The sequence below is a fragment of the Taudactylus pleione genome, unplaced genomic scaffold (assembly GCF_031769625.1).
Source record: "Taudactylus pleione unplaced genomic scaffold, aTauple2 ptg000311l, whole genome shotgun sequence".
NCBI classification, from domain to species: domain Eukaryota; kingdom Metazoa; phylum Chordata; class Amphibia; order Anura; family Myobatrachidae; genus Taudactylus; species Taudactylus pleione.
In genome coordinates this window covers 780,821-805,028 of record NW_028284712.1, presented here as the reverse complement: position 1 = coordinate 805,028, position 24,208 = coordinate 780,821, and the positions used below count along the sequence as shown (strand labels likewise).

General features: G+C 47.0%; 1 protein-coding gene and 2 non-coding genes across 8 annotated transcripts in view; all 3 read right to left on the bottom strand.

The window, feature by feature from the left end:
* The window catches only part of UBAP2 (ubiquitin associated protein 2), a 95,482-nt gene that overhangs the window by 47,438 nt on the left and 23,836 nt on the right, over positions 1-24,208 (bottom strand). For all 6 annotated transcript variants that reach the window (XM_088442405.1, XM_088442400.1, XM_088442399.1 and 3 more), the window contains exons 2-16: positions 23,032-23,165; positions 22,582-22,659; positions 21,634-21,744; positions 21,100-21,253; positions 20,948-21,025; positions 18,357-18,414; positions 18,168-18,271; positions 17,622-17,674; positions 17,258-17,325; positions 16,247-16,436; positions 15,763-15,970; positions 14,302-14,579; positions 12,468-12,637; positions 11,020-11,227; positions 10,050-10,089 (exon numbers count right to left, since the gene is read on the bottom strand). In XM_088442405.1, coding sequence (XP_088298531.1) covers positions 10,050-10,089; positions 11,020-11,227; positions 12,468-12,637; positions 14,302-14,579; positions 15,763-15,970; positions 16,247-16,436; positions 17,258-17,325; positions 17,622-17,674; positions 18,168-18,271; positions 18,357-18,414; positions 20,948-21,025; positions 21,100-21,253; positions 21,634-21,744; positions 22,582-22,659; positions 23,032-23,124 — 1,891 coding nt within the window. In that variant the 5' untranslated portion in view covers positions 23,125-23,165. The remainder of the gene's footprint in view (positions 1-10,049; positions 10,090-11,019; positions 11,228-12,467; positions 12,638-14,301; positions 14,580-15,762; positions 15,971-16,246; positions 16,437-17,257; positions 17,326-17,621; positions 17,675-18,167; positions 18,272-18,356; positions 18,415-20,947; positions 21,026-21,099; positions 21,254-21,633; positions 21,745-22,581; positions 22,660-23,031; positions 23,166-24,208) is intronic.
* Positions 14,039-14,120, bottom strand: LOC148511337 (small nucleolar RNA SNORD121A). The gene has a single exon (XR_015868982.1). It is a non-coding gene; the product is annotated as a small nucleolar RNA SNORD121A (small nucleolar RNA).
* Positions 14,650-14,732, bottom strand: LOC148511336 (small nucleolar RNA SNORD121A). The gene has a single exon (XR_015868755.1). It is a non-coding gene; the product is annotated as a small nucleolar RNA SNORD121A (small nucleolar RNA).

Genomic DNA, 24,208 nt, shown 5'->3' with positions numbered 1-24,208 from the left:
CAGGGAACCAGGCTGACACACATTACTACTTCATAAATAAAAACACACAGTCACGGGTAGAAACACGCATACACCGGGGAACCAGGCTGACATACATTACAACTTCATAAATAAAAACACACAGTCACGGGTAGAAACACGCATACACCGGGGAACCAGGCTGACATACATTACAACTTCATTAACAAAAACACACAGTCACGGGTAGAAACACGTATACACCGGGGAACCAGGCTGACACACATTACAACTTCATAAACAAAAACACAGTCACGGGTAGAAACACGCATACACCAGGGAACCAGGCTGACATACATTACAACTTCATAAACAAAAACACACAGTCACGGGTAGAAACACGCATACACCGGGGAACCAGGCTGACATACATTACAACTTCATAAACAAAAACACACAGTCACGGGTAGAAACACGTATACACCGGGGAACCAGGCTGACATACATTACAACTTCATAAACAAAAACACACAGTCACGGGTAGAAACACGCATACACCGGGGAACCAGGCTGACACACATTACAACTTCATAAACAAAAACACACAGTCACGGGTAGAAACACGCATACACCGGGGAACCAGGCTGACATACATTACAACTTCATAAACAAAAACACACAGTCACGGGTAGAAAAACGCATACACCGGGGAACCAGGCTGACATACATTACAACTTCATAAATAAAAACACACAGTCACGGGTAGAAACACGTATACACCGGGGAACCAGGCTGACACACATTACAACTTCATAAACAAAAACACACAGTCACGGGTAGAAACACGCATACACCGGGGAACCAGGCTGACACACATTACAACTTCATAAACAAAAACACAGTCACGGGTAGAAACACGTATACACCGGGGAACCAGGCTGACACACATTACAACTTCATAAACAAAAACACACAGTCACGGGTAGAAACACGCATACACCGGGGAACCAGGCTGACACACATTACAACTTCATAAATAAAAACACACAGTCACGGGTAGAAACACGCATACACCGGGGAACCAGGCTGACATACATTACTACTTCATAAATAAAAACACACAGTCACGGGTAGAAACATGCATACACCGGGTGAACCAGGCTGACATACATTACAACTTCATAAACAAAAACACAGTGTCACGGGTAGAAACACGCATACACCAGGGAACCAGGCTGACACACATTACAACTTCATAAACAAAAACACACAGTCACGGGTAGAAACACGCATACACCGGGGAACCAGGCTGACATACATTACAACTTCATAAACAAAAACACACAGTCACGGGTAGAAACACGCATACACCGGGGAACCAGGCTGACACACATTACAACTTCATAAACAAAAACACACAGTCACGGGTAGAAACACGCATACACCAAGGAACCAGGCTGACACACATTACAACTTCATAAACAAAAACACACAGTCACGGGTAGAAACACGCATACACCAGGGAACCAGGCTGACACACATTACAACTTCATAAACAAAAACACACAGTCACGGGTAGAAACACGCATACACCGGGGAACCAGGCTGACACACATTACAACTTCATAAACAAAAACACAGTCACGGGTAGAAACACGTATACACCGGGGAACCAGGCTGACACACATTACAACTTCATAAACAAAAACACACAGTCACGGGTAGAAACACGCATACACCGGGGAACCAGGCTGACATACATTACAACTTCATAAATAAAAACACACAGTCACGGGTAGAAACACGTATACACCGGGGAACCAGGCTGACACACATTACAACTTCATAAACAAAAACACAGTCACGGGTAGAAACACGCATACACCGGGGAACCAGGCTGACACACATTACAACTTCATAAACAAAAACACACAGTCACGGGTAGAAACACGCATACACCGGGGAACCAGGCTGACATACATTACAACTTCATAAACAAAAACACACAGTCACGGGTAGAAACACGCATACACCGGGGAACCAGGCTGACACACATTACAACTTCATAAACAAAAACACACAGTCACGGGTAGAAACACGCATACACCGGGGAACCAGGCTGACACACATTACAACTTCATAAACAAAAACACACAGTCACGGGTAGAAACACGCATACACCGGGGAACCAGGCTGACACACATTACAACTTCATAAACAAAAACACAGTCACGGGTAGAAACACGCATACACCGGGGGAACCAGGCTGACACACATTACAACTTCATAAACAAAAACACACAGTCACGGGTAGAAACACGCATACACCGGGGAACCAGGCTGACACACATTACAACTTCATAAACAAAAACGCACAGTCACGGGTAGAAACACGCATACACCAGGGAACCAGGCTGACACACATTACAACTTCATAAACAAAAACACAGTCACGGGTAGAAACACGCATACACCGGGGAACCAGGCTGACATACATTACAACTTCATAAACAAAAACACACAGTCACGGGTAGAAACACGTATACACCGGGGAACCAGGCTGACATACATTACAACTTCATAAACAAAAACACACAGTCACGGGTAGAAACACGCATACACCAGGGAACCAGGCTGACACACATTACAACTTCATAAACAAAAACACACAGTCACGGGTAGAAACACGCATACACCAAGGAACCAGACTGACACACATTACAACTTCATAAACAAAAACACACAGTCACGGGTAGAAACACGCATACACCAGGGAACCAGGCTGACACACATTACAACTTCATAAACAAAAACACAGTCACTGGTAGAAACACGTATACACCAGGGAACCAGGCTGACACACATTACTACTTCATAAATAAAAACACACAGTCACGGGTAGAAACACGCATACACCGGGGACCCAGGCTGACACACATTACAACTTAATAAATAAAAACACACAGTCACGGGTAGAAACACGCATACACCAGGGAACCAGGCTGACACACATTACAACTTCATAAACAAAAACACAGTCACGGGTAGAAACACGCATACACCAGGGAACCAGACTGACATACATAACAACTTCATAAACAAAAACACAGTCACGGGTAGAAACACGCATACACCGGGGAACCAGGCTGACATACATTACTACTTCATAAATAAAAACACACAGTCACGGGTAGAAACATGCATACACCGGGTGAACCAGGCTGACATACATTACAACTTCATAAACAAAAACACAGTGTCACGGGTAGAAACACGCATACACCAGGGAACCAGGCTGACACACATTACAACTTCATAAACAAAAACACACAGTCACGGGTAGAAACACGCATACACCGGGGAACCAGGCTGACATACATTACAACTTCATAAACAAAAACACACAGTCACGGGTAGAAACACGCATACACCGGGGAACCAGGCTGACACACATTACAACTTCATAAACAAAAACACACAGTCACGGGTAGAAACACGCATACACCAAGGAACCAGGCTGACACACATTACAACTTCATAAACAAAAACACACAGTCACGGGTAGAAACACGCATACACCGGGGAACCAGGCTGACACACATTACAACTTCATAAACAAAAACACACAGTCACGGGTAGAAACACGCATACACCGGGGAACCAGGCTGACACACATTACAACTTCATAAACAAAAACACACAGTCACGGGTAGAAACACGCATACACCAGGGAACCAGGCTGACACATTACAACTTCATAAACAAAAACACAGTCACGGGTAGAAACACGCATACACCGGGGAACCAGGCTGACACACATTACAACTTCATAAACAAAAACACACAGTCACGGGTAGAAACACGCATACACCGGGGAACCAGGCTGACACACATTACAACTTCATAAACAAAAACACACAGTCACGGGTAGAAACACGCATACACCGGGGAACCAGGCTGACACACATTACAACTTCATAAACAAAAACACAGTCACGGGTAGAAACACGCATACACCAGGGAACCAGGCTGACATACATTACAACTTCATAAACAAAAACACAGTCACGGGTAGAAACACGTATACACCAGGGAACCAGACTGACACACATTACAACTTCATAAACAAAAACGCACAGTCACGGGTAGAAACACGCATACACCGGGGAACCAGGCTGACACACATTACAACTTCATAAACAAAAACACACAGTCACGGGTAGAAACACGCATACACCGGGGAACCAGGCTGACACACATTACAACTTCATAAACAAAAACACACAGTCACGGGTAGAAACACGCATACACCGGGGAACCAGGCTGACACACATTACAACTTCATAAACAAAAACGCACAGTCACGGGTAGAAACACGCATACACCGGGGAACCAGGCTGACACACATTACAACTTCATAAACAAAAACACAGTCACGGGTAGAAACACGCATACACCAGGGAACCAGGCTGACATACATTACAACTTCATAAACAAAAACACAGTCACGGGTAGAAACACGTATACACCAGGGAACCAGACTGACACACATTACAACTTCATAAACAAAAACGCACAGTCACGGGTAGAAACACGCATACACCGGGGAACCAGGCTGACACACATTACAACTTCATAAACAAAAACACACAGTCACGGGTAGAAACACGCATACACCGGGGAACCAGGCTGACACACATTACAACTTCATAAACAAAAACACACAGTCACGGGTAGAAACACGCATACACCAGGGAACCAGGCTGACACATTACAACTTCATAAACAAAAACACAGTCACGGGTAGAAACACGCATACACCGGGGAACCAGGCTGACACACATTACAACTTCATAAACAAAAACACACAGTCACGGGTAGAAACACGCATACACCGGGGAACCAGGCTGACACACATTACAACTTCATAAACAAAAACACACAGTCACGGGTAGAAACACGCATACACCGGGGAACCAGGCTGACACACATTACAACTTCATAAACAAAAACACAGTCACGGGTAGAAACACGCATACACCAGGGAACCAGGCTGACATACATTACAACTTCATAAACAAAAACACAGTCACGGGTAGAAACACGTATACACCAGGGAACCAGACTGACACACATTACAACTTCATAAACAAAAACGCACAGTCACGGGTAGAAACACGCATACACCGGGGAACCAGGCTGACACACATTACAACTTCATAAACAAAAACACACAGTCACGGGTAGAAACACGCATACACCGGGGAACCAGGCTGACACACATTACAACTTCATAAACAAAAACACACAGTCACGGGTAGAAACACGCATACACCGGGGAACCAGGCTGACACACATTACAACTTCATAAACAAAAACGCACAGTCACGGGTAGAAACACGCATACACCGGGGAACCAGGCTGACACACATTACAACTTCATAAACAAAAACACAGTCACGGGTAGAAACACGCATACACCAGGGAACCAGGCTGACATACATTACAACTTCATAAACAAAAACACAGTCACGGGTAGAAACACGTATACACCAGGGAACCAGACTGACACATATTACAACTTCATAAACAAAAACGCACAGTCACGGGTAGAAACACGCATACACCGGGGAACCAGGCTGACACACATTACAACTTCATAAACAAAAACACACAGTCACGGGTAGAAACACGCATACACCGGGGAACCAGGCTGACACACATTACAACTTCATAAACAAAAACACACAGTCACGGGTAGAAACACGCATACACCAGGGAACCAGGCTGACACATTACAACTTCATAAACAAAAACACAGTCACGGGTAGAAACACGCATACACCGGGGAACCAGGCTGACACACATTACAACTTCATAAACAAAAACACACAGTCACGGGTAGAAACACGCATACACCGGGGAACCAGGCTGACACACATTACAACTTCATAAACAAAAACACACAGTCACGGGTAGAAACACGCATACACCGGGGAACCAGGCTGACACACATTACAACTTCATAAACAAAAACACAGTCACGGGTAGAAACACGCATACACCAGGGAACCAGGCTGACATACATTACAACTTCATAAACAAAAACACAGTCACGGGTAGAAACACGTATACACCAGGGAACCAGACTGACACACATTACAACTTCATAAACAAAAACGCACAGTCACGGGTAGAAACACGCATACACCGGGGAACCAGGCTGACACACATTACAACTTCATAAACAAAAACACACAGTCACGGGTAGAAACACGCATACACCGGGGAACCAGGCTGACACACATTACAACTTCATAAACAAAAACACACAGTCACGGGTAGAAACACGCATACACCGGGGAACCAGGCTGACACACATTACAACTTCATAAACAAAAACACACAGTCACGGGTAGAAACACGCATACACCAGGGAACCAGGCTGACACATTACAACTTCATAAACAAAAACACAGTCACGGGTAGAAACACGCATACACCGGGGAACCAGGCTGACACACATTACAACTTCATAAACAAAAACACACAGTCACGGGTAGAAACACGCATACACCGGGGAACCAGGCTGACACACATTACAACTTCATAAACAAAAACACACAGTCACGGGTAGAAACACGCATACACCGGGGAACCAGGCTGACACACATTACAACTTCATAAACAAAAACACAGTCACGGGTAGAAACACGCATACACCAGGGAACCAGGCTGACATACATTACAACTTCATAAACAAAAACACAGTCACGGGTAGAAACACGTATACACCAGGGAACCAGACTGACACACATTACAACTTCATAAACAAAAACGCACAGTCACGGGTAGAAACACGCATACACCGGGGAACCAGGCTGACACACATTACAACTTCATAAACAAAAACACACAGTCACGGGTAGAAACACGCATACACCGGGGAACCAGGCTGACACACATTACAACTTCATAAACAAAAACACACAGTCACGGGTAGAAACACGCATACACCGGGGAACCAGGCTGACACACATTACAACTTCATAAACAAAAACGCACAGTCACGGGTAGAAACACGCATACACCGGGGAACCAGGCTGACACACATTACAACTTCATAAACAAAAACACAGTCACGGGTAGAAACACGCATACACCAGGGAACCAGGCTGACATACATTACAACTTCATAAACAAAAACACAGTCACGGGTAGAAACACGTATACACCAGGGAACCAGACTGACACACATTACAACTTCATAAACAAAAACGCACAGTCACGGGTAGAAACACGCATACACCGGGGAACCAGGCTGACACACATTACAACTTCATAAACAAAAACACACAGTCACGGGTAGAAACACGCATACACCGGGGAACCAGGCTGACACACATTACAACTTCATAAACAAAAACACACAGTCACGGGTAGAAACACGCATACACCAGGGAACCAGGCTGACACATTACAACTTCATAAACAAAAACACAGTCACGGGTAGAAACACGCATACACCGGGGAACCAGGCTGACACACATTACAACTTCATAAACAAAAACACACAGTCACGGGTAGAAACACGCATACACCGGGGAACCAGGCTGACACACATTACAACTTCATAAACAAAAACACACAGTCACGGGTAGAAACACGCATACACCGGGGAACCAGGCTGACACACATTACAACTTCATAAACAAAAACACAGTCACGGGTAGAAACACGCATACACCAGGGAACCAGGCTGACATACATTACAACTTCATAAACAAAAACACAGTCACGGGTAGAAACACGTATACACCAGGGAACCAGACTGACACACATTACAACTTCATAAACAAAAACGCACAGTCACGGGTAGAAACACGCATACACCGGGGAACCAGGCTGACACACATTACAACTTCATAAACAAAAACACACAGTCACGGGTAGAAACACGCATACACCGGGGAACCAGGCTGACACACATTACAACTTCATAAACAAAAACACACAGTCACGGGTAGAAACACGCATACACCGGGGAACCAGGCTGACACACATTACAACTTCATAAACAAAAACGCACAGTCACGGGTAGAAACACGCATACACCGGGGAACCAGGCTGACACACATTACAACTTCATAAACAAAAACACAGTCACGGGTAGAAACACGCATACACCAGGGAACCAGGCTGACATACATTACAACTTCATAAACAAAAACACAGTCACGGGTAGAAACACGTATACACCAGGGAACCAGACTGACACATATTACAACTTCATAAACAAAAACGCACAGTCACGGGTAGAAACACGCATACACCGGGGAACCAGGCTGACACACATTACAACTTCATAAACAAAAACACACAGTCACGGGTAGAAACACGCATACACCGGGGAACCAGGCTGACACACATTACAACTTCATAAACAAAAACACACAGTCACGGGTAGAAACACGCATACACCAGGGAACCAGGCTGACACATTACAACTTCATAAACAAAAACACAGTCACGGGTAGAAACACGCATACACCGGGGAACCAGGCTGACACACATTACAACTTCATAAACAAAAACACACAGTCACGGGTAGAAACACGCATACACCGGGGAACCAGGCTGACACACATTACAACTTCATAAACAAAAACACACAGTCACGGGTAGAAACACGCATACACCGGGGAACCAGGCTGACACACATTACAACTTCATAAACAAAAACACAGTCACGGGTAGAAACACGCATACACCAGGGAACCAGGCTGACATACATTACAACTTCATAAACAAAAACACAGTCACGGGTAGAAACACGTATACACCAGGGAACCAGACTGACACACATTACAACTTCATAAACAAAAACGCACAGTCACGGGTAGAAACACGCATACACCGGGGAACCAGGCTGACACACATTACAACTTCATAAACAAAAACACACAGTCACGGGTAGAAACACGCATACACCGGGGAACCAGGCTGACACACATTACAACTTCATAAACAAAAACACACAGTCACGGGTAGAAACACGCATACACCGGGGAACCAGGCTGACACACATTACAACTTCATAAACAAAAACACACAGTCACGGGTAGAAACACGCATACACCAGGGAACCAGGCTGACACATTACAACTTCATAAACAAAAACACAGTCACGGGTAGAAACACGCATACACCGGGGAACCAGGCTGACACACATTACAACTTCATAAACAAAAACACACAGTCACGGGTAGAAACACGCATACACCGGGGAACCAGGCTGACACACATTACAACTTCATAAACAAAAACACACAGTCACGGGTAGAAACACGCATACACCGGGGAACCAGGCTGACACACATTACAACTTCATAAACAAAAACACAGTCACGGGTAGAAACACGCATACACCAGGGAACCAGGCTGACATACATTACAACTTCATAAACAAAAACACAGTCACGGGTAGAAACACGTATACACCAGGGAACCAGACTGACACACATTACAACTTCATAAACAAAAACGCACAGTCACGGGTAGAAACACGCATACACCGGGGAACCAGGCTGACACACATTACAACTTCATAAACAAAAACACACAGTCACGGGTAGAAACACGCATACACCGGGGAACCAGGCTGACACACATTACAACTTCATAAACAAAAACGCACAGTCACGGGTAGAAACACGCATACACCGGGGAACCAGGCTGACACACATTACAACTTCATAAACAAAAACACACAGTCACGGGTAGAAACACGTATACACCGGGGAACCAGGCTGACACACATTACAACTTCATAAACAAAAACACACAGTCACGGGTAGAAACACGCATACACCGGGGAACCAGGCTGACACACATTACAACTTCATAAACAAAAACACACAGTCACGGGTAGAAACACGCATACACCGGGGAACCAGGCTGACACACATTACAACTTCATAAACAAAAACGCACAGTCACGGGTAGAAACACGCATACACCGGGGAACCAGGCTGACACACATTACAACTTCATAAACAAAAACACACAATAGTCATCTTTTCTGTACTTACTGTTCAAAGACACTTGTGCCCGAATTCCATTGTGTCCATTCTATAATAATACAATAAAAAAACAAAACCTCAGGAGACATTACCCATCCTCATAACAGTATACAGCCTGTACTAAACTACACCGGCCGTCCTACCTGGATTCATTATAACAAGCTTGGCACAAAACTATGTACCATTTTAGTGTCCAATATTTCCTAATATACCCACTGGCACTGTGTGTAAAAAGTCCTACTAAAGCCAAGCACAGCGGGTAGCAGGGTTCCTGTACATCCAGTTACATCCATAATAAATAAGTATGGTAGACGCGCGGCTTATAAAACTAACGCATATGCGTCTAACGCTTTCCACAGGAGACGGATGAATTAAAAAGCCGGAACTGCAGGCTGCTCTTTATACAGAGATGGTCACGTCACGTTCACAACCAAAGACGTTGGATCAGTCAGGAAGTTTTTATCTTATGCACATTAGACTTCCTGCCAGGAAACCGAATAAGGGACACTGGGGCCAGAGCTAAAGGACAATTAGATTTAAAGGTAATCCACGTGTCACTACCAGCACAGATCACTCTCCCCATGTGTGAGCAGGACGTCTTAGGTCTCCGCGCTCTCTGATCCAGCCTTCAGGATTTGGGTTACCATACAACCGCAGTCACAAGTGATCAACTAATCTCCATTTAATTACTAAAAACGTGGTTGGAACCAGTGTTCCATTAACTCCAATATAAACTACAATGGTGCCTACTGTGAACCAGCAGACAGGAGCAGAGGAGGGAGGAGTACAGTCCTGAAAAGTGGGCTGCTGGGGTAACGCCTACGCAGCTGTACGCCAACAGGTATGGCGGATTGCGCATGACTGGATTACCTTTACATCTAAAAGTTTGAGAAGTATTTAGGTAAGTTTATAGAGTAATTACTTTGTTTTAAAATATACTCCCATCACTACAATAAGGTCAAGCAGCTGCTGTTCTTACAGTGACTGGCACCACCTCAGGGGCTGGCAAGGAGCTTTGGTATCCTATTCTGCTGTGCACAGACGTCTGGTCGTAAGAGGCGGCGGCGATGGTCACTGGGCTGGTGCTCTGCGAGGAGCTGCTGTGGCTGGAAGTGGCGATTACCGACGGGGTGTAGCTGGGCTCCTGCACGGTATTGGATATTGGCAGAGAGGTATTCAGGGCGTCACTGTAAAGACAGGAAGGAAAGGTCAGTGTAACGGCTGGTATGCTCTCCATATTGTTACTGAGGGGGGGGGAGTGGGAGGGACTGCACGGCCTCCTGCCATGGTCTCTTCACCCACCTCCGACTAAATCCATTTTTTTTACTTTAAGGGGCAGATTCATTTAAGGGCGAGATTCTGTCGCAACCTGCACCTGCGCAGATTTCTAGCCATTGCTATATGGCAGAGGTTCCCAAACTCTGCCATTACAGTCCAGGTTTTAAGGATATCCATGCTTGACCCCAGATGGTCAAATCAAATTGACTGAGGTACTAATCAAGGCACCTGTGCTCAAGCATGGTTATCCATAAAAGGCAGATTGTAATGGCGGAGTTTGGCAATCTCGGCTATATGGGCATCTTGCTAGTTTTGCTGGCACCTATATTTCTAGTCCGTAAACCCTACAACGCATCGGAGGTTCTATTCTCAGCCTCTAAACGGGAGCTGATGGGTGAGCACGGTAAGGAGGGTCGGCAGATCAAAGGACTGGGGACTTTTTGACAAAATGCCCAATTACCCATTTATTAAATCATAGAGAGATTATAAAAACCTTTAAAGCTGGGCATACACTGTCCAATTGTTGGGCTGATCAGCCGATAATCATCTGATCAGGCCGATAATTGAACACTGTATTGTCGCGACATTTCCCTTATCCCCCCTCTAAGTGCCTTACCCCAACCCCCACTTCCACTAGCCTAAACCTAACCCTCCCGGGGTGGGGAAGGGGGGGGGGTGTCTAACTAAGTCACCCCCCAGGAGCCCTGAATCTAACCATCCCCCCGTGGCTGTTCCTAGCCCAGCTTACCTTCAATTGGGATGCCAGCGTAAGTAAATTGACAGGCGTTGAGATTTTGACGCCTGTCATTTAACCCTTGCTGGGATTATACAGTCGGGATTCCCTCCGTCGGCTTCCCTCCTTGACAGGAGCAACGGGGGAAAAAGGTGTCCTCCCCAAAGGCGGAATGCAGATATCGCGGCCATACACATTGTGAAATAGCTCAGCGTATGGGTTTCAGCTTGCCATATAAATGCTCTGTGGGTCCAATGGGCACTGTATCTGGCAGTGCATGCCCAGTTTACATACCAGGAACATAAATTATTGGCAAAGAGCAGTGAATGGAAATAGTCTATTTAGTATTGTCTGACACAACAGGCGGATACTGCTATCATTTGGCTCATAATACTTACACTCGATGAGGGACTCACCTGATAGTTTTTGAATAAAGGTTGTTGGGTGCCTGACTCCCATTATCGGGACTTGGGTTTGAGCCGAACTCCGGCAAGGTGGGTTCTGAACCGAACTCCAGAGCCCCAAACTGCACATTCAGTCCTGTGACTTCAGCTGATCCTGGCATCTCTACAGCAGACGCGGGGATCTACGGAGAGATTACACACGTTACACTCAGCGGGAAGAGCCGGCTTATAGCTGCAGGGACACAGGCTTCACTCTCATGTAGGTTAGACCAGGGCTTGGCAAATATTTCTAGCACCAAGGAGCCAGACCCCCCCCCTCCCCCCGGGGCAGCATTACTGAGCACCTACGCCCCTGACAACCAACCCCCATGGCCACGCCACTAATGGGGTACCCTAGGTAAACCACCCTCCAACAGCCACATTACTGAGCAGCTAACCCCCCTCTCCAGGCAACCAACCCCCAGAAAAACCACCCCCTCTGCAGCCAAAAAACCCCGGGCAAGCAAAGCCACCGCCGGCAGTGGCTAAACCAGAGAGTGGTGGGCCCAGATGCAAGAATATGCAATGCCCCCAGTAGTAGTCCCCCCTATGCAGTGCCCCCAGTAGTGGCCCCCATATACAGTGCCCCCAGAAGTGGCCCCACCTATGTATTTCCCCCAGTAGCTGTCCCTCCTTATACAGTGCCCCCATTAGCGGTCACCCCCCCCTATGCAGTGCCCCCATTAGCGGTCACCCCCCCTATGCAGTGCCCCCAGTAGCGGCCACCCCCCCCTATGCAGTGCCCCCATTAGCGGTCACCCCCCCCTATGCAGTGCCCCCATTAGCGGTCACCCCCCCCTATGCAGTGCCCCCAGTAGTGGCCACCCCCCCTATGCAGTGCCCCCAGTAGTGGCCCCCATATACAGTGCCCCCCAGTAGTGGTCCCCCTTTAATCAGTGCCCCCAGTAGCTGTCCCCCCTCTACAGGCGGCTGTGTGTTTGTTACTCTGTAGTGTGGACCGCGCTTGCTTCCGCACTACAGGGGCCCGGGGGTTGCTGAAAATCTGGTCGCCAGGCAGCCAAATCTGTTCGCCATGGCCCCCGGGTTTTGTCGAGCCCTGGGTTAGACTACTTAAAAAGAGTAATCCGCCCAATTTTTCTTATTCAGTCCTTTTGTAGAATACATTCATTTTAATATGATGCACTAGCCATACTTTTTAGGACAGTCAAACAAAACCATAGTGACTATAGGAGAGGGCAGAAGACGACTGGCATGGGAACTCAGAGCTGTACAGAGCCGGCAGCCGGAATTCAGCATGTTTACCTAGTATGTGATATGGAGGACCTCAATGATGGGAGATTTGGGAAACTGGAGATATTCTATACAGAAATATCCTGACATTATAGACTAATAATTTAGAACAGATCTGCGGTTCAGCAAAAAGCAACAGGATTCCAGCCTTACACGTCCGGCAGGGCCCCTGCAAACAGCCGGATGTCATTTCGCCAATGGAAAAAAACACAATTAGAAACCAATGGGGAGATAAGCAAGTTTACATTGTGACGTGACGCCTCTGAATCTATGCGTTATGATAAGCGGATATGATGCGGATCACTCAGAACATTTGCTCTCTACACAGAACTCAGATATGTGCTTGGAAAGGGAAAACATCACTGTGTTCCGCATAGCCCATTACATAATAACGGTCCAGGGCAGAGGCTGCTGGGAAAAGCCTCAACAAACATATACAACCTATAAGTACTGCCTTGCCACATTGAGTCAAAGAATACATTTATAACAATATAAAATAAAATCAGAACACTGAACAACTACTGCAGCTTGGGAATATGTTCTTCACTCTGCTGACCTTTGAAGTGGGTGGTATCCTCCGTTTCTGGGGCTTGAGGTGTTTCTGCTGCTGCGCTTGTTGGGCGGACATTGTCTGGGAGTCCAGGGACAGGCTGGGGAGCTGCAGCATTTTGCTGACGTTGGCGGAGCTGTCCACTGGAGAGGTCTCCCGCAGCTTCACCTGGGGGGAGAAGGTCTCCAGGCCGGGAGGTGGAGCCGGCACGGGCTGCATCGGTTGCTGCTGCCGCTGAGCGAGCTGACTCAGGACGGGCGAGGGCTCCGGCTGGGATTTGAAATCTGAATCGGGGAACATTGGACAAGTGGTTTCAAGTGTGGGCTTTTACATTAAGATAACACCACCGAGGACATTCAGAGCGCTCAGAACTCGTGTTCTCCACAACCGGAATTCAGATATGTGCTTGGAAATAATGACATCACAGCGTTCTGAATAGTCCATGGTATATTAGCTTCAGGGCTAGAAGCCACAGGACAATTACATAGAAATAGTCAAATTACATTCACAGAAAAGTGCAGACACAATAAAATAGTTTGATTAAAAAAATACTTTGTTGCAAACGTTCAGTTCATCAGTGTTTGTTTTTTGTTTTTTTAATCCTAAACCTCAGTAGAGCGTTATGTAGACTGAAATGAACCGGTGGACACTTTTGTTGCAACTCTGTCTGTTAATGAAGAACGTGCTAGGCACAGCTTACTGGGGAATCTGTATGATTTACAGCCGGACCCATATGCCTGGTGGTTGGAATCCCGACAGTGGCATCCTGGCAGAGGAGGAAATCCTGATCGTCCAAGGTAAGTATCCTCTAACAAAATTCTACCCCCTAACCCTCCCTTAGGGGTGCCTAACCCTAACCTTCACCCCCAATACCTAACCCCCCCTTCCCCAGTGCCTAACCCCAAGTCCCCCCCCCCGGGAACCCTAAACCTAACCACCCCACCCCCGCGCGCGGCTATCAGCACTCGGTGTCCCTTCAATCGGGATGCCGGGCGCCGGTAAAATGACAGGCGTCTAGATTTAGATACCCGTCATTTAACCCTCACCGGGATTAAGCAGTCGGGAAGCCGGCTGTCGGGATTAGGTCCGCCGGCTTCCCGACTGACATATGTCATCTACTCTACCCTTACTGGAGTAGATGACATATGACTTCTGCCAGAAATTGCCTGTTGATAACTCAAACTATACTACTGTAGCTGCCATGTGACACAGGTTGTGAATAATTTGCAACCTGTTAAATGACAGCAACAGTGTGTTTCTGAACTTTCAATAGGTGATTTAACTTCATTTTCAAGTGGACTCCACCCTCCCACCCTTTAAGGTCAAGGTAAAGTTAAGATATAGAATCATTGCAATTTTTTATCTACTAAAGTTACAAAAGTATATAAAAGCAACCTGGCAAAGAATATCACATCTTCCGGAAACACTAAAGTCACACTGGGCCCATGGAGAAATCGGGGTCCTTACCAAACTGAGCGAGGACCGATGACTGTGGCACAGAAGGCTTTATGTCCCAGGAAGAAGATGGGGTTGTGTTACTGCCAGTTTGCTGAGAACTTTGGGATGTGAATTGCCCCAAACCCGGACTCTTCAGCTGCTCCAGTATCTGGGAGCCAGCAGAGTTTGTCAGTTTTGAAGACCCAAGCTCGCCAAAGCCGGACCCAAGGACAGACGACTACAGGAGGAGAAAAAGAGAAACAATGTCATTTAGAAGAACACGACTAGACCAAAGTGTAAGATCCAAGGGGTGTTCCTGAACCTTATTGTAAATTTTAGCTTCACAGAAAAACCCAGGTGCTATAAATCGTCACATTCAATAGACGAGGGGACTTTAGGCACTACATAATGCACAATTTCTGTTAGTGACGCGAGGTGAAGATGTGGGACAATCACAGGTTATGTGACCACATCGGACAACACTGGTAATACCGCTGAATGAAACCCAGCTTACCAGGCTCTGAGGAGTGTAGCTGCTGACGGCACTGGAGCTGCTGGCTGTCGGCGCTATCTGAGAGCTGTGCTGAGAGTTTGTAAACACCAGGGCCTGCCCAAAGTTCTGCTGCTGAGATGAACCGTCGTAGCCGACGGAATCCGTTTCGTTGCTTGACTGCGGCTTCTGGAGTAAGGCTACCAAGTCAATGCTGAAAGCACAAGTCCACACACAGTCACAGCATGTTAGCGGACAGGTCTTCAGCCGTCAGCACTTATCAGGGATATATACTTTGCTATTCAGTGCTTTTAGAAGAGGAACAATCAATACGAGTATTACATATTATAGTGGATCCCTTTCAACTAGCGATGTGCAGGCTCGGATAGGTTCGAATTTGCACGCCGAGTTCGGATTTTTCCCTCCAAAAAACGGGACTCAAAAAGAGGCAAAACTTCATCTTGCATGGACAAACATCATCATTCCTGGACTTCTGTCTAGGAAAAATCCGAACTCGGCGCGCAAATTAGAACCTATCCGAGCCTGCACATCCCTACTTTAAACCATGTAACAATGAATATATGTCTGTTTAGCAGTCAGTGTGTTAAGGAGAAAAGGTTTGTAAAAAAAAAATAAAATTCCCCATCAATAAACTACAATTAACTTTTTCCCTAATACCTCCTGAATCTGGCGTGGCAAAAGCTAATGGCATTAGGGAAAGGGGGGCTGATGGGAAAAAAAACAAATCGGAATTAGGAAATGTAACCATGTGATCTATAGGGGCGATTCTGCTCCCGGTGATGCGCACTCGGGTGTCTCCGTAGCAGATATGTAGGCGTGCCGCGCCAATTTACTTGCACACCACGGAGGGTGCACAGAAAACGAGGGGAGAGTAATGTGCACAGCTGGGCATTGTGGGGATGTCCAGCGACACATCATGGAGAACTGAACAACCACCATAAAAGCCCAGTATACCGCTGCACTTGAGGATGAATACGCCCCAGCCCATCCCCATGGTGAGCCCCCCCTGCTTACCTCTGTCCTGGGGTGATGTGGTTTTCTGAGGGTACAGAAGATGCTGTGAACACCTTTGTTTCAGAAAGCTGCAGGACAGAAACAGAAACACCTGTCCGAGCTGTACAAGGTTACAGTTACAGAGATGCGTAGACGTCTTAGTAGCTCAGTGATCAGAGATTAGAAAGAGAAAAATAGACTAACGCCAAATGTATTCAATTCAAGGAAAAATGTTTTATGTGACTGTGTTTAGTAAAAACAGAGGAGGGGTCTTCCGGGGGTATAGGTCATTGACTGACCACAGCGTGACCCATCACACATAGCCATAACTAATGCAGAGGAAGCACAGGTCTATCTGGAAGCCAAACTATTAAACTTGACTCACATCTTCATTCCAGTCCTCTGCGGTCCATTCTTCAATAGAATTTCTCCATGCGCCTTTAAAAGACAGATATAGATTTAATGGGGTTAAAAACACATTTCTATATGGGCAGCATGGTTGGGTTTGATATCCACCAAGGCCCTAGCTTTGTGGAGTTTGTATGTTTTCCATGTACGTGCGTGGGTTAAAAAAAAAAAGCAATGAAAATGTCCCATTGAGTCGTGTTCAAAAATGTTTGCCGTTACCTAGAAGACTGTAAAACCTCAACTATTATTTGCAATATACTAAAACAAGCGTTAGTCTCCCGTGTGCTGCCCCCTTCCTCTTGCTAGCCCCATAGTGTAGAGATAAACGCATCCAAAGCATTAAACATAAGCAGCGAGTGCAGGAATTGCGCAGGCGAGTCACTGGGCTGATTTAGAACCCCATAAACACTAGAAGTATTTAAGGCCGTCTACAAATCCTACCAACTCCATTCTGAGGACCACACCTCAATACGGGCGAGACACAGAATAGAAGATAACAGCTCTGAACATAAGGTACACTTACCAGTTCCATCGTCTCCATCACTCTGGCCCGTCTCCCACACCTCTGGTTTTCCTCCAAAGCCATCATTAGCGCTGGGCTCTGTGTAGTCTGCAGGGTTGAATGTTCTGGAACAGCAATACATCATTTTCAAAACATATTTTGAGGGTTAAAAAGAAAAAATTGCTAAATATTTGTGGATTAACGACATACCCCATGCCTTGTGCAGAGAATCTTCCCGCTCCCCTGCCTCGACCACGTCCGCCAAACCCTGCAAGAGCATTTTAAGTGCATCAATGCAACTTGGCACATTAGGACTGAAACTTTATTTTTGTTAACCCCAACAAGATACATTAGTGCCCCCTTACTTGGTGAGGAGCCTTCCTGGAAACGTGACACTTTCGTATAATTGTGGAGCCCAAGCAAAAGTCACTGAAAGGTTCTGCACCACAACGCTGCAACATTTTTTTTTTGCCCACCTCCGTCAATATTGGTGTCTATGGCAGTAGCTCCAGTGGCCTGGCTATGTCCATTCTGCTATCCTGCCAGTGACCAGGCTACGCCCGTTCTGCTATCCTGCCAGTGACCAGGCTAGGCCCGTTCTGCTATCCTGCCAGTGACCAGGCTAGGCCCGTTCTGCTATCCTGCCAGTGACCAGGCTAGGCCCGTTCTGCTATCCTGCCAGTGACCAGGCTAGGCCCGTTCTGCTATCCTGCCAGTGACCAGGCTACGCCCGTTCTGCTATCCTGCCAGTGACCAGGCTACGCCCGTTCTGCTATCCTGCCAGTGACCAGGCTACGCCCGTTCTGCTATCCTGCCAGTGACCAGGCTACGCCCGTTCTGCTATCCTGCCAGTGACCAGGCTACGCCCGTTCTGCTATCCTGCCAGTGACCAGGCTACGCCCGTTCTGCTATCCTGCCAGTGACCAGGCTACGTCCGTTCTGCTATCCTGCCAGTGACCAGGCTACGTCCGTTCTGCTATCCGGCCAGTGACCAGGCTACGTCCGTTCTGCTATCCGGCCAGTGACCAGGCTACGTCCGTTCTGCTATCCTGCCAGTGACCAGGCTACGTCCGTTCTGCTATCCTGCCAGTGACCAGGCTACGTCCGTTCTGCTATCCTGCCAGTGACCAGGCTATGTCCGTTCTGCTATCCTGCCAGTTGGCCTGGCTATGTCCGTTCTGCTATCCTGCCAGTTGGCCTGGCTATGCCCGTTCTGCTATCCTGCCAGTGACCAGGCTATGCCCATTCTGCTATCCTGCCAGTGACCAGGCTATGCCCATTCTGCTATCCTGCCAGTGGCCTTGCTATGCCCATTCTACTATCCTGCCAGTGGCCTGGCTATGTCCGCCCTGCTATCCTGCCAGTGGCCTGGCTATGTCCGCCCTGCTATCCTGCCAGTGGCCTGGCTATGTCCGCCCTGCTATCCTGCCAGTGGCCTGGCTATGTCCGCCCTGCTATCCTGCCAGTGGCCTGGCTATGTCCGCCCTGCTATCCTGCCAGTGGCCTGGCTATGTCCGCCCTGCTATCCTGCCAGTGGCCTGGCTATGTCCGCCCTGCTATCCTGCCAGTGGCCTGGCTATGTCCGCCCTGCTATCCTGCCAGTGGCCTGGCTATGTCCACCCTGCTATCCTGCCAGTGGCCTTTCCGTGCATCAGGAAAGCCACCACAGCTGCATGGTCTCTCTAGATCCTGACCACATGGCCCTGGCAGGGGTGAAGGGATGCTGCTCTGAGACACTCAGCGTCATGGTCAGACACAGATTGATACTCCTGAGAAGGCTGGGTCCATTGGCCCAATGGTTAAGCCCTGCAGCTATTGCCAATGGTGATCCACCTATCAGGAAGGACCCAAGAATGGAGGCCTGGATAAATAAGGCCGCTGCATCCATCAACCTAGGGAAGCTACAACGATTGCAGAACATAGGATGGGAGTTGTGAGATGCCTGAAATCCCTGTTACATGAGCACAGAAGTGACTATCAGGGTACATGTGTAGACAAAGGTTAAGCCTGGGTTCCCTGGAAAAGGAATGGGACCTGAACACTGACCGATCTATTATTTGGAACAACTCCCTAAGTCACCAGGGTACAGAACAGCACTAGGAAAAGGGCACTTCTCTGAAATGGAGGCTGCCCTAGGGGTTAGGAGACAACAGGAGTGCCTGCTGCTGCCAAAACCTCAGTCTGCACCAAACTAGTTGCTCAAGCAGTAAGGGTCTTCCATGGATCCCTGTTGCCAAGTGGTCAGAGCAGGCCACGTGCAAAATTGGATCTGTCCTGCCCTATCAAAGTGGGACACGCTACGGTCTTCTTTTAACATGTTGTAAGCACATTGCCTGTCTCTTTGGCGTGGCTGCTGCACACCGGAGGCCACCACCTTGCATAAGCAGATGGACCCATGTTACTCCTCTGCAAAATGAAACATACATGTTGGAGATGGGGGTGGGTGCAGCCTTTTAGCTATATCTGCCCCTGACCACCATGAAGCTGTAGGTGGGCTACAGCAATATAAGGGTAATATGTGAAAGGATACGGTGCCTGGAATCAGTGGGCAGCCACACACATCCTGCCACGCTCCAGGGAGGCGGAGGCTAAAATGTAGTGGAAGAGACACTGCAAGGAAGTTTATGTAAATTTATCATTTTAAAAAAAAAAGGTTAAATTGATAGGACACAGGGCTTTCGTTACTCCCTCGTATGCCCGGTACTAATAGCATGTGGAACATAACCAGTCATTTGTACCCACCCCCGCTGCAGAGGAAAAAGTTTGCTTTTGTCATTTCAGTGACCGTTTAAAGACTGTACCTCGCCCGCGGCCACGCCTCCCCCGGTCCGCAGCTCTCTCGCCAGGGCCGCTGTCCACTCCATTTTCTTCTGCTCTAACTGCATAAAACAAACACCATTAGAATTCTGCAAGCGTTTAGGTGACTGTATAGGTACAGATAACGGTAGCATACACTCTCTCCCACGACTCCCTCCGCGGCCACGTCTGTTGGAGGTACCACGACCGCGGCTCATTTCTCGGTCTCCTCTCTTCTCCCGATTCTCTTTGTTTTCAGAGCTCTCTTTGCCGATGCTTTTCTTTTTTCCCCCAACAGTCTCCCAGGAAGTCTGCATAGAGGAGGGAAACCGCATAAGGGACTTCTTATTACAGGACTCTCATAATCACACAGCCAATGGTTACATCCTTTACACCTGGGGTGGCCAATCCGGTCCTCATGGACCCCTAACAGTTCACATTTTCCAGACCACCCAGCTGGTGCACAGGTGTAGTCGTTAATGAATGCCACATTTTAAAAGATGTAGCTCATTCTTTCCCAACTCTCACATTCTACAGGCCCAGACAGGCGGTCTGGAAAACATGGATTGTTAGGGGTCCTTGAGGACCAGTTCAGCCATCCACCGCTGATAGCGGGTAATACAGAGAAGACCTAATACAATCTTTTCGGAGCATCTTCATACATGCGGTACATAGAACAGCCCATTCTCACCGTGTCGGAGTTTCCTTCCAGTAGTATATTAATGGCTCTGTTCACATCCCCATTGCAGTCATGTAGAGCCACTATGCACTCATCCTGGTTCTTCCCTGTCACCTCCATTAGCTGCGAACAGTGGCATTACAAGAGATTAACAACTGTGCTCTTGTGTTACAATTCAGTTTGGAATATATTGGTTTGGATGATCTTCTAGATCAGGGGTGGGGAACCTTTTTCATGCTGAGGGCCAATTTGATAAATGTAACATTATTTGCGGGCCTGGTGCAGGCCACGCCCCCTCCGTGTGACGTCACATGGGGGCGGGGTCACAATCGCTGGTGATTACAGCAATGCCGGGAGTATCCTGAGGCGGCACTGCTGCATAGATTCTGGCTGCAGGGTGCCATTCTAGGCACAGTGATAGCCAGATGAGGCTAGCAGAAAAAAGCTAGGGCCAGACCAAATGATTCCGCGGGCCTTATACGGCCCCCTGGCCTGAGGTTCCCCATCCCTGTTCTAGAACATTGCTGTAGGTTTGTATTGTACAAAAGCAAATAATATTTCTCTTTCAGTAACAAACAATTAAAAAAATCTACTCCCTCAGCCCCAGGAGCACTAATGCGTTGTATTAATTAAACTGTTGTTTTTGCCTTTGAAAGTTTTTCGATGGACCAGCTCTGCTTAAACATCATCCATGTTTAAAACTCGCATTCCCACCCAAATGAAAGTGTTTCCTTCCCAAGACTGCCTTTAGATACAGCGTACGTGGCTCCAATCCCACACTGCCACATGGTAACAGCGGGGAATGGACAGACTGCCCCATAGATAAAGAGGGTCCAGCTGTCCACCACCCACCCATGCACAGCTGCACTGCACCATTTGTCAGTCTGTCCGTCCTCCTGAACGGAGACATCTCGGCGTCCGAGGAAGAATGCTCCTTTTCTGAGGACACATCCCGATTACCTGTTTTACTTTGTCCTCGAAGTCTGCATCATTTTTATCGTAGATCATCTGTGCGAGGCGAATCTGCTCAGCCGTTGCCTAGAAAACATCAAACAAATGTTAGGAGGTCCCAGGCCCTGGAGTGATGGACACAGAGGCAGACTACAGTATCTGTTTGTGCTTTGCGAGTTAGGTAAAAAGCCTCAAGATATTGGGAAACAATTCTTTTTCATTCAACCCAATTTATGACCAGGCACTAGAGGGGCCACCGAACACCCCTAACAAACTAAGGTTATTATATTCTAACCACCCCATTTCTGCTACCCGATCCCAGAATAAGGTTTTCAGCCGAAACGCACAGGAACAACTACATCCGATGCCAGCAAAGCGATGGGACAGACTGACAGTTTGATGGACAGATTGAATCATAACTTACTGTGGCGGGGGGTTGCTGGTGCCTCCAGTACCTACCTGTACCTGTTTCTGTGGTTGTGCCTGTGGAGTTGGAATCTGTGTTTTTTCCCGAGTACCCCGGGTACGTTCATTTCCCACCGAAGTCATCATATACAGTATATACAAAACAATGTATGTACAAAATAGAAAATCTGTAAGAGAAAAGAAAATAATGGTATAATTACCAGCACTTATTTCGTTCTAAAGAATAAAAAAAAATCAATCAAGTCTTAGGCGCTGGAAAGGATCGCAATTAAATATAAAGATCAAATAATACTGTGTTTATCAATGAACTGGTAATATATTGCTTAGCAGTAGTTAAAATAATGGTTGCAAACCAATACACACACAAAGGAAAAAAAAAAAAGAGACCAATAACTGCGCTCTATTGTGTTGAAGAACAGCACCGTGTATCAATTATTTTATGTATATATAAACAAGTAAAATAATACCCGTGTTATCTCCAAGTGCTTGCTTTAAAACATGTATACAATGTATAAACCTAAGAATCAAAAAGTATATGAAATAATCAATATTCACACATTAATACATTGTATCAGCCGGGGAAGAAAGGAGTCAGGGAGAGACTTTATACCTTCCTCTTTAGAAGCAGCTGATTTGCACATTACGCTTTGCTGACTACAGCCGGGGATTAGCCGCATTGGAAACCCAAACACGGTGATCGCTGTTCTGCTACAAGCAATCTCCTATTTCAGCGCCACCAAAGACTTTCTCCTCACACCTCCTATGGCGAGGCATACACCCCGGGACCAGTGTGAAGCTATACAGGAGACGGGGAAACGGCTTCTGCTGTTTAATACTTGCGGCCTGTGAGCCCCGAGAATCTAGCACTGCTAGTGCTCAAGTCCAATTTATTTCCTGTACATCTCCTCTGTTCGGATATTTAAGTATCGGGTGAGTGACATTATGTCCCCGCATAAGAGTGCAGAGTTATAGGAAATCTGTTGTGTACCGGTAACCTAGCAATTATAGAAGAGACACCGATTAGGACATTTATCTCTGCTCCTTCTATTTACAAGCAGTGTGAGTAGGGTGGATCCTGGCAATTAACGGCTTTCTCTTGGGGCTTGCTATAATACTGTTTGGTGACCGATTCATTTACACCACTACTTACTAACAACATCAAGTAACCTAGTCAGCCGTACGCGGCTAATTAGTTAAAAGATTTCAACGT